General features: G+C 46.3%; 1 protein-coding gene across 1 annotated transcript in view; it reads right to left on the reverse strand.

The window, feature by feature from the left end:
• TBX15 (T-box transcription factor 15) overlaps nt 1-17,592 on the reverse strand; it is a 102,444-nt gene that overhangs the window by 4,784 nt on the left and 80,068 nt on the right. The window contains exon 7 of the mRNA XM_009941506.2: nt 14,763-14,860. Coding sequence (XP_009939808.2) covers nt 14,763-14,860 — 98 coding nt within the window. The remainder of the gene's footprint in view (nt 1-14,762; nt 14,861-17,592) is intronic.

Here is a 17,592-nt window from a genome sequence, read left to right on the forward strand (position 1 = left end):
TAATGGTTTCAAAACTGAAACACTGAATTGCACATTTCAGGTTACCCCAGAAGAGAGACTAATGTGATTCTGCTCTGAATTATCCCTGTTTGCAGGCCAACAGAAAAACCCTGAAGTAACAACACACTAACGAGGGAAAAAAAAAAAAAGATATTTTTCTTTTTCTCTGGAAATTTAATATCACAAGGAGGTGAGAGATCTGTCAACAGGAGCAAAAGCCAGACCTGACAAGTGTCTTTCAAGAATGCTTTGCTGCAAACGCCAACCACAAGCACAGGACACACGACACTTCTGCTGCAACAGAGCATAATGTAGAAGCCTGAAGTTCCTGCTCGTTTGCAGAATAATCCTGACACATTTAAGTGGGTGGGAAACCATACAAAGCAATGCCCATCTCGGGTCACCCTCTTCGGAAGGCGAACAGCTCTACTCTGCTCTGAACAATACTTTTGATCCATCTTTGCTGGCAGCACTGAGTATGGGCCAAATGCAACGTGGACTTTTGTGAAGTTATAACTTGGACTGTAGTGGTTACAAAGTCAGCCAAGTACCCCCAGAGATGGCAGCAAGCCCAGCAAGTATATCTACACCATACTACAGTCTCAGATATACAGATGTGTGTGTCATTTTAATGGAAGACATGGATACAAACCAATCTAGTTAAATTGATACACAAGGCCATGTTTAGGTACTGTTTCAGTCAAATGAAACCACATTTCAGGAAGAACAAAATTAATCCCTCAATAATTCTCTTTTCCTTTTCTCGACTCCCTATTGCCTCGGAAGTAATTGCCACACCAACAGCATTTACCGTGAATGCCACAGTATCTCTCACTTCCACACTTACCATGATTCCAGAGTGATTAATTACAGAATCACAGAATCACAGAATGGTAGGGGTTGGAAGGGACCTCTGTGGATCATCTAGTCCAACCCCCCTGCCGAAGCACAGTCACCTAGAGCAGGCTGCACAGGACCTTGTCCGGGTGGGTCTTGAATATCTCCAGAGAAGGAGAATCCACAACCTCTCTGGGAAACCTGTTCCAGTGTTCCGTCACCCTCAGAGTGAAGAAGTTCCTCCTCATGTGCAGTCGGAACTTCTTATGCTTCATTTTGTGCCCATTGCCTTTTGTCCTGTCGCTGGGCACCACTGAAAACAGTCTGTCCCCATCCTCTTGACACCCACCCTATTGTGTCCAATCTTCTGAAGATCATTTCCGCACCTGCATATGTCAGTCCCACATATGTGCAGGTAGCATGACACATTTGTATAAAATGCAAGTTTCATAACTTCAAACCCGCCTCCTTTGTGTTGGAACCCTGCCCCACATGGCAGGTGAAAACAGCCATCTTCACAGTGTCCTGCCATGATGTTCAGGGCTTAGCCAAGCACTGGTGCTATCCTGAAAGAAGCCTGCTCTCTGTCTGGGCATATAAGTGATAACTGAGTTGACCTTATCAAAGGGACAGGAGTGTTTCTGAAGAGGGGGAGTGGAGAATGGTCTAAAGCAAGAATGGTCAAAAACTGCTACCTGGACCAAGAAGTATGAAATCATTTGTAAAAAGTGGAGGTTGGAAAAAGAAGAATGAAATCATAGTGGAAGGCAGGGAAACCCTGTGGAGAGGGTGACATGTAAAGACAAGCCTTCTTCCCCAGGCCAGCACTCCCTCTTGTGAACACCATATAGAAATGCTGACTGGGCACCAGTATCAAATAATTACCCACAAGGTTTAGGGATGAAACTAGAGCTTCTCAACTGGATACAGATAAGAACTGCTGTTAAAATTTCATCTCAAGTAGCTTATGACTGGTCTTTCCTTCCTGTCACCTGTGTCCTGCTAAGCCTTGGTAACAGTGCTGTCTCTCTACACATTCCCAACAGACCCTTGTTTTTGCCTTCACGTAGGCTGAGCTTGTCTTAAGAGCAATTTCAGGGTAAACTGCAAGGCCAAACATACCCAGGCCATGGGTATGGTGTGCCTTAAAACTAGGGTCTGAAGTATTCTTGAAGTATTCATCATGCCAGGGTGTCCAAAAGGCAAAGGGGACCTCTTCCACATGGGGCAGATCACGTAGAGAACTTCTAACACTGCAGTGTGGATGGAAAACACATCTGCCAGCAGCCGGCGTTAGCCAGCAGAGCTTTCTGGCAACAGGGAGACAGGGGGGAGAGCATCGGTGCCAAGGGAGCCTGACAACTGTGCATGGAAAAATTTCTGGGATCTCTCTCACAAATGACACCACACTAGTCAGCTGAACCACAGCTTGTCCCAACCTCCTTTATCTGAAAGGTGCATATAAATAACACATTGGGCTCAACTGCAGTGTATTTTCCTTGCTAATCTTTCCAAGCATCAGTTGCTACCATCATCTGCAGTGCCTCTGTACAAGCCTCTCAGCCCTTGAAGTTCTTGCTTAGGGCACAGAAGGAGAGCAAGCACAAGCTGAAGCTCCAGTCAGCACAAGGTATCTGAACATGAGGGTCATGCCCTCTGCAACAGTAGAGTCTCATCAGACAGCTACAGGCAAAAGCTTTGTAGTTTGGGCAACTTGATCGCTGCCATTATCTGACCACATCAGCAGCCTCCAGCTCTTGGTGTGGTTGGGCTCAGACAGTGATAACCTGATATTCACCGTCTCATTAAGAACAGATGTGGCTGAGGGTCCTCAGAGCTTGTGTCTTGACTTTCTAACAAGGATGGGAAATGCAAGGTCATTTGTCTTAAGATCTTACATTTTGATGTGTCAATCAGGACAAAGTTACTAATCTTAGAGTGCAAACGCTTCTTAAACAGCTCAGACCACGTCCACCTACAAGCTAGTTTAGCTTATCATGGCCACAGATATGGGCTGCAGGTTCAGCATGGCCAGCCTATGGCTCAGAGGCTGTACTCAGCCCAGCAAGACAGTGTCCGCCCACAGCCTCAGCCCAGCCACCTCCTCCCACCTTCAGGTGTGAGCAGGACCTAGCCCAAAGGGCGTGGTCCTCCTGCGTGGAGGAAGCAGGGCGATAAGCAGGATCAAAACCCTGGACCTCAGGTGGGCTGACTTTGCCCTCTTCAAGGAGCTACTGGGAGGAATCCCGTGGGCCAGGGCTCTCAAAGGCAGGGGGGTCCATGAGTGCTGGTCGCTCTTTAAACAACACTTCTTCCATGCACAGGAGAAATGCATCCCCTTGAGAAAGAAATTTAGCAAAGGAGGCAGGAGACCTGCATGGTTAAACAAGGAGCTTCTAGCGGAGATCAGGCAGAAGAGAAAGGTCCATGGGATGTGGAAAGAGGGACAGGCCACTTGGGAAGAGTACAGAAACGTGGTGAGAGCATGCAGGGATGCGACGAGGAAGGCCAAGGCTCACCTGGAATTGAAGCTGGCAAGGGATGTCAAAAACAACAAGAAGGGCTTCTTCAACTACATCAGCAGCAAAAGGAAGGCTAGGGACAACGTGGGGCCGCTGCTGAATGAGGCGGGTGTCCTGGTGACGGAGGATGCGGAGAAGGCAGAGCTAATGAATGCCTTCTTTGCTTCAGTCTTCAGTGCCAAGGCAGGCCCTCAGGAATCCCAGGCCCCGGAGGTAAGAGAAGAAGCCTACAAAGAGGACGACTTTCCCTTGGTCAAGGAGGACTGTGTGAGGGATCGCTTAAGTGATCTGGATGTCCACAAATCCATGGGCCCCGATGGAACGCACCCACGAGTGCTGAGGGAGCTGGCGGATGTCATTGCTGAGCCACTCTCCATCATCTTTGAGAGGTCCTGGAGGACAGGAGAGGTGCCCGAGGACTGGAGAAAGGCCGATGTCACTCCAATCTTCAAAAAGGGCAAGAAGGAGGACCCAGGGAACTACAGGCCGGTCAGCCTCACCTCCATCCCGGGTAAGGTGATGGAGCAGCTTATCCTGGAGGCCATCATGAAGCAAGTGGAGGAAAAGAAGGTTATCAGGAGTAGTCAGCATGGATTCACCAAGGGGAAATCATGCCTGACCAATCTGATAGCTTTCTACGATGACATGACTGGCTGGGTAGACGAAGGGAGAGCTGTGGATGTTATCTACCTTGACTTCAGCAAGGCTTTCGACACAGTCTCCCATGATATCCTCCTGGGGAAGCTGAGGAAGTGTGGGCTGGATGAGTGGTCAGTGAAGTGGATAGAGAACTGGCTGAATGGCAGAACTCAGAGGGTTGTCATCAGCGGCGCTGAGTCTAGTTGGAGGCTGGTGACAAGTGGTGTCCCTCAGGGGTCAGTACTGGGCCCAGTCTTGTTTAACTTCTTCATCAACGACCTGGATGAAGAGTTAGAATGTACCCTCAGCAAGTTTGCTGACGACACCAAACTGGGAGGTGTGGTAGATACACCAGAAGGCTGTGCTGCCATTCAGCGTGACCTGGACAGGCTGGAGAGCTGGGCAGAGAGGAACCCAGTACAGGCTTGGGGTGGACCTGCTGGAGAGCAGCTCTGTGGAGAGGGACCTGGGTGCCCTGGTGGACGACAGGTTAACCATGAGCCAGCAGTGTGCCCTGGCTGCCAAGAAAGCCAATGGGATCCTGGGGTGCATCAAGAAGAGTGTGGCCAGCAGGACAAGGGAGGTTCTCCTTCCCCTCTACCCTGCCCTGGTGAGGCCTCATCTGGAGTACTGTGTCCAGTTCTGGGCTCCCCACTTCAAGAAAGATGAAGAGCTACTGGAGAGAGTCCAGCGGAGGGCTACGAGGATGGTGAGGGGACTGGAGCATCTCCCCTACGAGGAGAGGCTGAGGGAACTGGGCTTGTTCAGCCTGAAGAAGAGAAGGCTGCGAGGGGACCTTATAAATGCCTACAAATATCTGAAGGGTGGGTGTCAGGAGGATGGGGCCAAGCTCTTTTCAGTGGTGCCCAGTGACAGGACAAGGGGCAATGGGCACAAACTGAGGCACAGGAAGTTCCGTCTGAACATGAGGAAGAACTTCTTCCCTCTGAGGGTGACGGAGCACTGGAACAGGCCGCCTAGGGAGGTTGTGGAGTCTCCTTCTCTGGAGATATTCAAGACCCGCCTGGACAAGATCCTGTGTAGCCTGCTGTAGGTGACCCTGCTTCGGCAGGGGGGTTGGACTAGATGACCCACAGAGGTCCCTTCCAACCCCTACTATTCTGTGATTCTGTGATTCTGTGAAAGGCCAGATGCTTAGGAGTGATCAGCACAGTCTCGCTGATCAGTCTCCTGGAGGAGCCATCACCCATCTTCTGACACTTGCCCACCGTGCCAGCATGTCCACAGCATGATAGGCATCTGTCTGAGCACCTGAGGACGTGGGAAATAGGGTCTATGGCCACTAGTCATTCATCTGGCTTGCAGCTCTCCTCCTGGTGCTTTGCTTGAGGTAATAAGCCCTCCTATGAGGCAGTTTATATTCACTTGGGCACAGAGCCATGCTAATGCAGCTCTCCAGCTTTCCAAATGGAGCTGGCTGGGAGCTGGCATGAGTCTGGCCAGCATGGAACACAGACAGAGAAGCCTGTCCATGCAGACGTACTCTAAGTCACTCCTGAAATGTCTGATTTTTGTGAAGGCTCTGCAGACACGTACACATATGTAAAGGGATTTTCTAAAGCATGGGAGAGGCCAGCTCTTCCCAGTTTTTTGCAATGTTCTACCCTCAGACACTTCAGTAACAAATGTGATGGCATGCATGCAAGAAACAAATTTGAACAAAAAGGTAAAATCCTGTTTCCTTTCTGTGCACTCGCACGTGCCTGCACCCTAGGTATTATGAAACTGCACCCGGGTTTATGAAACTTACTCCTTGTCTTCCAAATTACAGCACCTTTGGTTGCAGAAGAAAAATGAAGTACTTGCCCAAAGATGGAATCTGAGATGGTGATGAGGGATGGTTTGTGCAGGTTGCCAGGTGATCCGACTGATAGATTATGAGGCCAGAAGGTGCCACTGCAATCATTTGATCTCATGTCCTTTAAGAGCCAGGCCTAGCGCAAACCTGAATTCATTCCTGCTTCAAGCAGCACAGGCCTCAGTCCTGCTCAACACCTACTTGAATCTCCAGGCATATAAATGCCACAAAATCAGGTGTCACTCCTGCTGTCAACATATCATGACAACTTTTGTCTTGCAAGTATAATTGACAGCCCAAGGTCTCTCTTCCCATTCCTAGTTTTCCAAACTCAAACCTATAACCTTCAGAAAGAATAAAATTTTCTTCATCACATCCTTCTTGTGCCACCACTACTCCTCTGAGTTCCTTCTTCACCACCTCGGAAAACTAAACAGCTTTGATGCCTCTTCCCAATTCTCTCAGCAAGCATGGGCAGGGACACCTGGTTTGTGATGTGCTGGACTCTTTCTTCATTCTTTCCCCATTTCTAGGAATAAAAACTTTCCTTTTTCATGGGAATGAGAGCCATTTCTCCCTTCACAGAGTGTAGCTGCCTGTTTCCTCTCTAGAGCCCTTGGTCAATTATCAAATTATGAATCCGCTGGTAAAATCTTTAAAAGGCCCAGATGAGACCTGAAATCTACCACATGCCAAGTTGCTGGGTTGGTAGGGGAAACATAAAGAGTGCTTTGTAGTTCTTTCAGATACAGCTCACAGAGCGCAAAAAAGATGGTGACAGTAATAGATTAAAGGGGAAGTACGTACTATATGGCACTAAAGTGAGGAATGAAAGGAAATTTTATTTAAGCCTAGTAAATTAGAGAGAAGGATCTTTTTTATAAGTTTGCCTCAAATTACGAGAATCACTGGAATTAATGGTAAATCTAGAAAAACTCAGATTAACACTTTACTGCCCTTTAGCTCTTACAGATTTCTGCAATGCAAACTAAGCAGTTGGAAAGTCAGAGATAAAACTTGCCTCAGTCATCCTCCAGGATAAAAAATTCTCAAGATCTAATGGTAAAAAACTACCCTTTTTTCTAATGTGGACAAAAAAGTACAATTCAGGACATCCATTCCCATCTATATCCAGAGCACCTAGAGAGCTTTCCCAAAAGTAAGAGACAACATCCCCTTCTCAGTCCCCCCAGAATGTCTTTAATACAAGGGTTTCTGCTCCCCATATAAACACACGGTACTCTTGGGCCAGTTCCACGCTGTCTCAAGAGAAGGCCTGCTGGACGTCATTTTCTGTCTTGTGTGCAGACAGTTGTAACACGGTGTACACAACACTTCTGTGAGCTGTAATCAGCACCTACAGAAACATCTCCAGTTTCCCTTCTTCAAGTACAGACAGATCAAATCAACTCAGGCTTGGAGGATGATGAGCACCCCACTTTAGTGGAGAAAATTGCTGATCTGTGATAATTACGCAGTCCCGCACACTTACAGCCATCAGCTGGGCACAGACATTGACAAGGGGGTGATGTAATGAAAGCTACCCAGGAGGTGACACTGAATGAAAACAGGATGCAGAAAGGACTGTCGCACAAATAATTCAGAAAGTCACAACAAAAGCTGCTGCAGCTTTGCAGCTGAGATTAACTGAAATTGGAGTGATTTCTTTGGTGGTGACAAAAGTAAACTGAATCGCAAACCTCTCTTGCCATTCTTGATGGAGTCTGCTTTGGGCCAACACAGGCCCTGGAGGCTCCAGCACATTAAACACTAAAAAAATACAGTAAACAACCATAAAACCCCAGAGGCACTGTAGTTTCAAATTTTCTGAACTGAGGAAAAATGTCACAGTATTGTGGCAAGCTCAAAGCACACGCCACTTTCTACTTGTGAGAAAATAACGTGCCGCTTGGAGGAAATTGTGCAAATCTTCAAAGTATCATTGCCCCCCTCCATTCATTCATGTGAAATCTGATCAGCACCCATGAGACAACAGAGATTTAGGCTTCAGTAATTAGACTTCGGGGTAAACACCTCTCTGGAGCAACACGGTGCTTCAGGCCCTTTTCAAGTCGTCAGGTAGCGGCACAGACTTTGACTCTCAGCCCCTCATGTCACAGCTGAGAGGGTATTTTAGCTTTTCGCTGTAAAAGATGAGACCTCGAAGTACCAGAAACACCCGTTCCTAAAGAAAAACTGTCTGCAGCTCAACCAAGAAGAAGCTGGAACAGTTTGTTCCCTGTTGCTTCGTTTAGATGAGGCAATCTACTAGCTATTTGAAGTATGCAGCAGAAACCAGCTCTTGATCCCAATAATTCTGGCAACAACTGCTCTGTTTCCAGTCTCCTCTTCAAGGTCAAAAGAATCAAGCAGATAATTGAGACCAAAACCAGATATCTGACCTCTGCCAATAGCCTAGACCATTCACAATCGATTTTGAAAGGGAAGCAGCATCCAGATTATACTGGTGGCATTGCTGAGAGAAGTGATGGCTGCTGTTGGGAGGCAAGTGGCCAAGCAGATGTATTCGTAGGTTGTTCAGCCTCCTTTGACATCAGCAGTTCTTGTCTTTGGGAAGACAATATTTTGGGGATCTGGGATCTCAGATGAAACCAAAAGGATCTTAACAGTTATTTGCTTCTTTCTGCCTCAAGGTACCTCTGATGACTTCAGGTGAAGTTCTGGAGGGTTCAGTCTTCCCTCCACTCCACACCAGTACACATGTGTGCATTCATGGTACTGTTTTCACGTGGGTGCAATGAGGGCAGCTTGCTGAGCACCATACCCAACACAGAGAAGAGTATTATATGAAAGAAGAAATGAGTAACAAGCAGTACAGAGAAACCTTGGCAAGACAGAGGTGATGCCTGCCCAAAAGGGTAATATTTACAGACAGGGAAGCTGGAAAAGCAGTAACACCTCAGCTCAGGGTATCTGTCTCCTATCTGGTAATATATCATGCAGCCTTAGGGTCTGTCTGGACTTGTCACTATTACAAGACAACATTTTTCCTTTCCAGCAATAAATCAGGAGATTGAACCTCTTCCACACCGAAGACAGGGAGACTTTAGTGCATATCCTTGCCGACATAAGACTGCAGCGTTATGATGTTCCCTTGCAGAGGAAGGTGGTAGGAGCTGTACTCAATTGCCAGCTTGTACACGCGTGCTCTAGACATAGCAGCGTTTCTGCTGCTACCAGAGATACCTGCTGATACCAGAGATAGCAACAACCATCTTACTGCCAAGGAGCATACCCCTCTTTTCCTCCAGTACCATTTTAGACAAACTTCAAGCTCTTGATGCTAATCTTACCCTTTAATGACAATTTTTCAGACTCTAATAGGTGGCCTCTCTACCTCAGGTCTTCAGTCCAAGATCAATGCAGATGCTCAAGTTGATGAAGAACAGGTTGAATCTACTGAAAGCAATTGGTGGACCCCTCAGCAAAGGCACTTCTTTAAGTGAAGAAACCCCATTTGAAAGGAAAGCTGCCTTGAGAACTCACCAGCCAATGCTAAGATATTTGACTCTGGCAGACTTGGTGTGCATGTATCAAAACAGTAATTTAATGATGAAGTCAAATTTTATGTGCTGCAAACCTTCTGATATACCACATCATGTGACTCTCGTAATGGTCCTGAAATTCTGCTTATGAGGCAATTCTTTTTACCAGCTGCCAGGGTACCTTCAGTTTTACTTTTGGATAAGTCAGCAGCTTTTATAGGAAGCATCAGATACTGATCACTATTCTAGTATTGTGACAGTGCTTTTCTAGTCTCTATGTCTTGGCAAAACTTGCAGTCACTGATAGCGATCTGCTCCTCTCAATATCCTGTGGGAAAATGTATATCATACAAAAGCCAGCAATGGTTCTTTTTACTCTTGGAAAGTGACACAATCCAGTTACTGGAACTCTTATTTTCTTTTTTTGCCCCTCTTTTCTTTTTTTTTTCTTTTTATGTTCCCTGTTAAAATCAAGAAACTGAGCCACATATTTTTAATAATGAGAATCTGGATGAGGTTCAGTCTAAATTTTGAAAATATATTCCAATTAAAGACTTTAATAGATTCTTGGCTTTCCCCACATCTCATTGCCATGTGCATTCAATAATCCCAAGCCCCCTTTTTCCCTAGTAATAAGCAGACTGCAAAGTGGGTGACATCATTCTCCAGAAGGTCAGCCTCCCCCGGACTGCTGTTTTCTGAGCATTTCTTGCAAAGTTTTTGTTCAAGGGGACTATTTTTTTTTTTCAAACTGGCTGCAGATCTTCCATGATTGTTTCATACATGGTGCTTGCCCTTGTAAAGCCACAATGACTTTTGGACTGTGGCCTCCAAAACAGAGGTTTTGTAGTCTGTCCAGAGGGTTTCACTGACAGAAACAGCATGTTCTTCTCCTTGGTAGGACAATACGGTGATCACTCAGGTCACAGACCGGTAGCGACTTGCTGATGCACTTTACTTCAATGGCAACATGTGCAAATAAAACTCATGGACCACAAGTGTCAGCCACACCAGGCATCTGTGTGACTGGTCATGATATCAGGCTGTCCAGTTTGTGTGGCAGCTGAAACCTGTCATTGTGTAGATCACAAAGTTATTTAATCTCTGTATGAAACAGCTGCATCCAGCGTGCCGAGTATCGATTCAGTGTGTCACTGTGGCCCTTGCTCAACATACAGCTTGGGCCAAATGAATGAGCAAAGCACTAGGATGCATGCTGAATGGGAGAAAGGATAATGTGGAAAAAAACTATAATACTTTTAGATAATTGCATCATGTGGATGCATCTGGAATACTCTGTGCAAACTTGTTTTTAAAGAAACGATTAAGGACCTGGAAAACTTCCCACTTCAAGAGAAAAGAAACGACTGGCACTATTCACTGTGAGAAGCACAGAAGAAGGCCATTAAAACCTGTGAAACGATTGTGTGAAGAAGGTGGATGAGGGAGATCTTCTGTTCTCCTTATCTCGCAACATCCCACAAAAGGAGATGAACATTCAGTTAGAGTAGAAAAATCAGAGCCACCGTAATGAAGCATGTTCCACACAGTTGTGTCATAAAAACATGGCAATCACAATCACAAGAGTCTATCGAGGATGAGTGACGTGAAGCTACCACATATTCTTTTTTCTGCTAAATGGTGTAGGACGTAAAGATTCAGTACTTGATCTTCTTTGTGATTAGCTATGCACACTCAGCTTCATTCTCAGGCATCTTCTCCAGCCAACAAATTGTTCCACCTTTTGCTCCCTGAACCCTATTCAACCTCTTTCCACTCTTCAAAAATAAGTACAACAGGAGACTATATTGTGTTGTCAGTTCTCAGCTAGGAAATTGTCTCCCCACTGCTTACCGCTATTTTTTCTCTACACCAAAGATTGCACATCCCTTTTTATCACAGTATTACATACTCCCTTGCCTGTGCAGTGGCTTGTCCTCAGAGACTCCCATATTTTTCTCAGCCACACTTTGAATGCATGCAGGTTATCAAGAAATCTCTATTGCTCTTCATACCTTTGTCTCCATCGTTACTGACAACTTTGCAGTCTTTATAAGATTCATGCCTTTTGGCAACTAGACTGTTTCATTTAGTTCTGAACAACCTAGTGCTGGAGCCAGTCTCTGCAGAGCATCACTGGGACTGTCCTCACTGGATGGTGTTTTCACATTTACCCCATCAGTTTTGAGATCAGTTAGCTACTCATTTTTTAATACGCTAATGCTAACTTTTCCAAGTTGGCACAGGTGGCAATGAGTTAAACGCTCTCCAAAAATCCATCACACCTATGTAGTTTTTTCTACCAGTCAAATCTCTAACCTAAACAAATAATTCCGTTAGATTTTTTTGCCGAAATTGTTTTGGAAAAGGCAGACAATACTTTTATTTCATAAAACAATTACCGAGTGACAAAAGAAAAGCTAAGAATCCATAGCAATCCTCAGCACATGAAAATCCAGGTGGAAAGCAGCAAAGGCACCTTATTTATACTGCTGAAGTTCCAAGCTTCTGCCTCAGAAAGCATTGTTTTTTCTACCATAATAAGGGGAACTCTGGCCCTGAAAATCAGGGTTGAAATCCACAGTTCCTACAGGGGATCTGTTCCATCACTTCGCTAGATTTCATATAGCTGGAGCCTATTTCCTTTTTTCTCTCCATCACAGACAGCATCTTATTTCGGCACTGTGATGTCTTCCCTCCCCTCCAGGCTGAATAACCATAACTCACTCCTTATCAGGGATGTTTCTTCCTAGGCATGTGGCCATTTTTTTGCTGCTCTCATCTTGTCTCTGCAGTAAGTGTACCCTCCTTTTAAGTTGCAGTGGATACATCTAGGCTGCATGTAGAGCCACAGTAGAGATGAGAAATGAGGAAGGATAGTTCACACATCCCACAAGTCTCCTGTAGCCCCAGAGCAGTTTCCCAGAGCCAGCCATGTAGCAGTCTTCCCTGGTGCCAGCTGTTCATCTCCCCAGCAGCTGATTTGCTTCTTATCCGCAGCCGTAACTAAAAATATCCATTTTGGTGTCAATCGTAAACCAGATGCAGCCTATGCAAAACTAACAATTCAAGGGATAAAATGGAGGCTTGCAATTCCTTGAGTGTTTATTCGGAAGTGCCATATACTCACCCAGCTTTGGCAACAACAGAACGATCTAGAATTAAAGTGTCTGTTCAGTAAAATAGCACCCTGAAAACTTCTAATTCATAAATAAACAAGGGCATGAGATAACAGCATGCAGCTCAGAGCACTGAAGCTTCAACAGGGAGAGAGGAGTAGAGTCCCAGGCAAGTTCCTTACATGAAAAGACTGGCTAAGGCTTAAAGGATCTGAGGTGCAATAGCTTATGCTGAAGTCAGCTGTTAAACACCAGTGATTTACTCACCTGTCACATAGTTCACGTGTTAGAAAGCAAGGGCATGAAGAGGTATAGACACTGTACACCTTGGTTGTCCTAGGTTTGGAGGGAAGAATCACGTGTGGCTTAAAGCCACCTCAGCATTTCTTGTTTTTTCTCCCCGCAATTCCAAGACCTCCAGACCAGCATATTTGTGCTAGCCGCTGGGGGTTGTCCTGGCCTCCAGAAATAAAAACAGACTGTGTTTGTACCTTGGCTTTGCACCTATCACTGAGACCAGGGATCAGCTTGTTATAGCAACCACTGGAGTGGTGAGCACTATGATGGAGGGAATATTTCTGATTCGTTATCTTGAGGTTGTTTCACAAGGCTAAATGCAGAGCTCGAGACCACTGTTTTGCAGTGAGTTATTAAGCTTTGAGACTGACCTGCAGAAAAAATTTTAGTTAATGGCTGCCCTAAACCTAGTGGTCTGTGGTGCGGTGGTGGTGGTCTGCACTGAGCTGCCTGGTCACAGGGTACTGGCTTGCTTCCTGATTTTTCAGCTGCCAAACTATATTAAAACAAGCTAAAAATACATTAAATATTTTCCTTTCCTAATATTACCTTACCACGTAAGCAATAGCTGGACTTGCTACTAGGATGTTATCTGATACCCATTGGGAGGGGAGGGGAGGCGTGCGAGCCCGAACAGGGGGTGAGACAGAAGAGGGAGGCTGCTTCAGTGATTGTGACCAGGAGGAGAGGCTGTTATGTTTCTATTTAGGAGGGTGATGAAAACATTTCTGAATCCTAGCTTTAACCCATCTCTGACTGCATGTCCCACCGCAAGTGCTCCTTGACACAAGCTCCTGAGCTGGTGCAAAACCTCTCCTGCCCCGTGCTGAACTGTTTAAGCAGGGTTGGGTGGTTGCGTAAAGACTGTGCATGGGGAGTCTGTCACAGCCAACAGGAGTGTGGTCTGTCCTCCTCTGGTGCTGTGTCATCAGAAAAACAAATCAGTGGATGAGCTGGGCTCTGGGGTGTTGCACAGAAAACTGGCATGGGGAATGGACAGGCAGAAGAGACTCCCTTCTGATCCTGCCGTGGTGACAGGCAGCCCTGGCAACCACTGCTGCTACCCTCTTTCTGGAGGAGACCATGCCATCCCCAGATGGATTTGAGGTCTGGTGGGAAGTTTTGGGGTGATGTCAAGCTCAAGTATGAGAGGTTGGAGAATCTGCTACACAGGGCATGCATTTGTTCCTGATTGTTTAACATCACAGGTGTCACATTTGAACACAGTTTTGGAATGTTTTTCCCTTGCATTTATATCGGAATAAAAGAAGTATGAGGTTGCCTTGATACCTCTGTTCCCAGAGATCACTGTGTTTTTAACTAGAAATAGCTGCAATGAAGTGAATGGGGAAGTCCTATCCACAAAAGAAAAAAGTAACACAGTCTGAAACTAGAGATGAAAGCCCTACTTAACAAATGAGACATGTAAAGGGCAGAAGCTATGAAAAGACACAGCATGAACAAGTGGAAAACATTTGGCCTACTCAATTAATTCCTCCCAACCCTGTACTAACAGAAAGCCTCCCCAGCAAGGCCATCAGGTTTCGAAAGCGAGGCAGCGTGATCCTGGGGGGATGCACATTTCTGGTCTCCTAAAGCTTCCAGAGGACATACACCCCTTCCCCCTGTGTTTCCACACAAATGGCAAACTCTAACTGTAAATGGAGAGCAATGTGTCTGATGTGCTGGAATGTTTCCTCAATCTCTCTCTGCTCTCTTCGTGCTTAACTCGACTCGTGCTGTGTACTTGGGCGGGTTCTCCCAACCCTGCGCTCCTTCCCGCTCATCCTTCTAGCTCTTAGGTGCACTGGGAACACCAGGGAGATGAAGAGGCTCCACTGCACCTCGTAAGGCACAGTCTGTCCACCATTTCCATCCATGCTCTCTGCTGTGTCCTTTCACAGTAGTCAAGAGGTCAACAAGGTATGTGACCCCACTGGATGCACAGCAGAGTGCATTGCTGCTCTTACACCCTCTTCTCCTCCTCTTTCTACAGCTCTTTGCATGCCCTCTGTACGCTCACCTTGCTGCTTCTGCATGGTAGTGAAGTCTTCAAAGGTGAGAGTGCGCACAGGGGGCCTCCAGAATGCGTAGGTCTCCATAATGGCCTCCAACCCCGTCCTGTGCAATGAAAATAAAGCAAGGAGAGAAGAATGTCAGTCAGCTGGCAAGGGTGAGACACGACCTCACTTGACATGCTACCAGCGGCCACCAAAAGGTCACCTTGACATCTGTGAATTCCTCAAGCGAGCCTTCCTGCATAGGTGCTAGCCACTAGAGTAAAATGAAATTTCTCTAGCCCAAGATTTCAAAAGCTCCCAATGGTTTTCCAGCACCTTTTTCTTTTTTTAATAAGGATCTCAAACTTTCTGTCTGCTTTGCAGAGGATACATGACTGTCAGCTCCTCAAGGCATGCTTTATCATAGAGCAGTCTTCCACACTTTGTGGATGCAATCTGTGATGCATATGAGGGAGGTCTGGGATTCAGCCTTCAGAATCAGAGTGATTTTGTGAATTACCTTTCCCTGCCACCTCCTAGTTCTGGACACTGCTTTGAAGTGCTGTGGGAAGCCACCCAAAAGGGAATCTCCTTGGTTTTGGACTTCAACTAGAAATGCATAAAAGGTTTTTTATAAAATATCTGTGGCATCCTCTCTTTGGGTCCCTAACGCACCGCAGAGATAGTACCAAAGAGAAAAAGCCAAAAATCAAGTTAGAACTTTTCTTCTTGAAGGGCTGGGGTCTCAGATTTGTTCTTATTTTCACCACAGAACGCTAGCTGTGCTGAAAGTCTCTAGCTCCGCAGGCTCCGTGAGGACATAGGTGCATTATCAGGAAAAGACCTCCATGTTCTTTAAGAGACAACCCCCTAGGGTTTCTTCCCAGGTAAGGCTCTCCTTTGTGGAAGCTGCACATTGCTCTGTTCCCCGTTCCTCATCCTCCCTTGCCTCTTTTCCAGCAGTAGGTTATAACCCTCACACTGACCGAACACAACTAGAGATGCTTTGTCAAATGCGAGAACATATCCCCTTTCAATGCAAAAGGCTCTAACATCCCCAGAGCCTCTCATCAGATGTTGACTTGATACTAGAGCTGCCTTTTGCTTCTGAAAATGTCTTTCTGCACGTGCCTCCACTCACTCAGTTAACTTTCCAAAGTCTCCCCGGAAGCTTGGATGCTTTAAATACATTGGAGTTGGCAAACCAAACTCTGTATTTTAAGAGGAGGTTTAGAAGAGAGGTTGTTGCATGGTGTTTATTAGCTGCTAAGCTGTTAGAAGTAGAAACAGAAGACATCTCTGCATAGCAGTCTCACACTAGCACTGAGCACATTACAACAAAACTATTTGGTTAATACAGTGGCCTCTGCCAGCTCGTGGAGCTCCGAGACAACAAGGCAGTGCAGAATGTGAACCCATCTGCTAAGCTGGGCTCTGTGTGCAAAAGCCGCTCTTCAACTACCGGTACCACCCCCGGGATTTCCTCCACTCCCCGTGTGAGAAAGCCACACACGTTCAGACTCAATCTGCTTCTCGACACACAGAGTTGAGAAGAGAACGGTACCTTTTTGCACCCTCATGAAACAATTTCCAGCCCAAACATCAAGAAAGGACTTTCTCGTACTGTATGTCCAAGGGGCATAAAATGCCCTGAGCAGGTTGCAATGCAACAAGACCTGCTGTTGAAAGGACCTGCCCTGATGATTAAAACCAAGTAATACATCCACAAATGCAGACTGAAAGTTCCAGCTGTGCTAATCCAGCTGCTCTGTGTCTGCCACAAGGATCGTGCAGAGAAGCAGGGAGGCCAGCTCACTAAAACCAGTCTTCACACAGTCTGGCTCAGTCATTAGACCCTCGTGCACAAAACCCCACTCTGCACCAGCCCCTGATTTCTAGCTCTGCTCTCATGACTCCCTTCCAGTAAAATCCAACCCCTAACAGGAGGTAGCTCAGGGAAACAGTAAAGACAGGTTAAAGCTATTACCCCTGCCTCTGCCTGGAGCCTGCATCGTTCTCAGCTCAGCTTCACTCGCAGTTCAAAGTTTCTGGCTCTCTGTCTACCACTTTCCCCTGTATCAATACAGTTCTCACAAGTACCATATAATTTGTGCTTCTAAAAGGAAAGGAAAGAGGAGGTAATAAAAAGAAGAAATAAAAGAGTAAATCAGGAATAATAAGCTGCTTTCAAGGGTTGGACTCCACTGTGCCTGCGAACCCAGAGAGGGTAAATGGCAGCACTGAGTGTACCAGAGCAGCTTGCAAAGCTGCTTTATTCTTGTTCTGTATGCCAGGGAAAGGAGGGATGCCACCATGGACCCACCTCCTCCTGCTCCAGGGGAGTAGGTCTAGAACAGCCCCTTGCTGTGGACACGGCTTCTGTCACCATCCTCTTTCCATATTGTAACTTGCTGGCAGCAACACTGTGGCTTCATCAGATTCACAGACTGCCGTGTAATGCTCTGGGCAGCTCTGCAGCCACAGGTACCTGAGGAATGGATGCCCAACTCCACAGTTGGCTTAAAGCCATCTCTTTCACCTCTTTGGTCTTCCTGGCCCAAACAGGAGTCCTTTACTCCCCCTGAGGTGTGCACATGTGGAACACACATTATAATAGGAATGGAAGAGGCTGCCTAGGGAGGTGGTTGAGTCACCATCCCTGGAGGTGTTCAAAAAACATGTAGATGTGGCACTTCGGGATATGGTTTAGTAGGCATGGTGGTGTTGGGTTCATGGTTGGACTTGATGATCTTAGAGGTCTTTTCCAACCTATGACACCCTCCCTAAATACGTGGGTGACAGAGCTCAAAGTTACGTCCAGTGCCCCTGTACGAATTCTAGGTCCCTGTATAG

The sequence above is a fragment of the Opisthocomus hoazin genome, chromosome 1, assembly GCF_030867145.1.
Source record: "Opisthocomus hoazin isolate bOpiHoa1 chromosome 1, bOpiHoa1.hap1, whole genome shotgun sequence".
NCBI lineage: Eukaryota > Metazoa > Chordata > Aves > Opisthocomiformes > Opisthocomidae > Opisthocomus > Opisthocomus hoazin.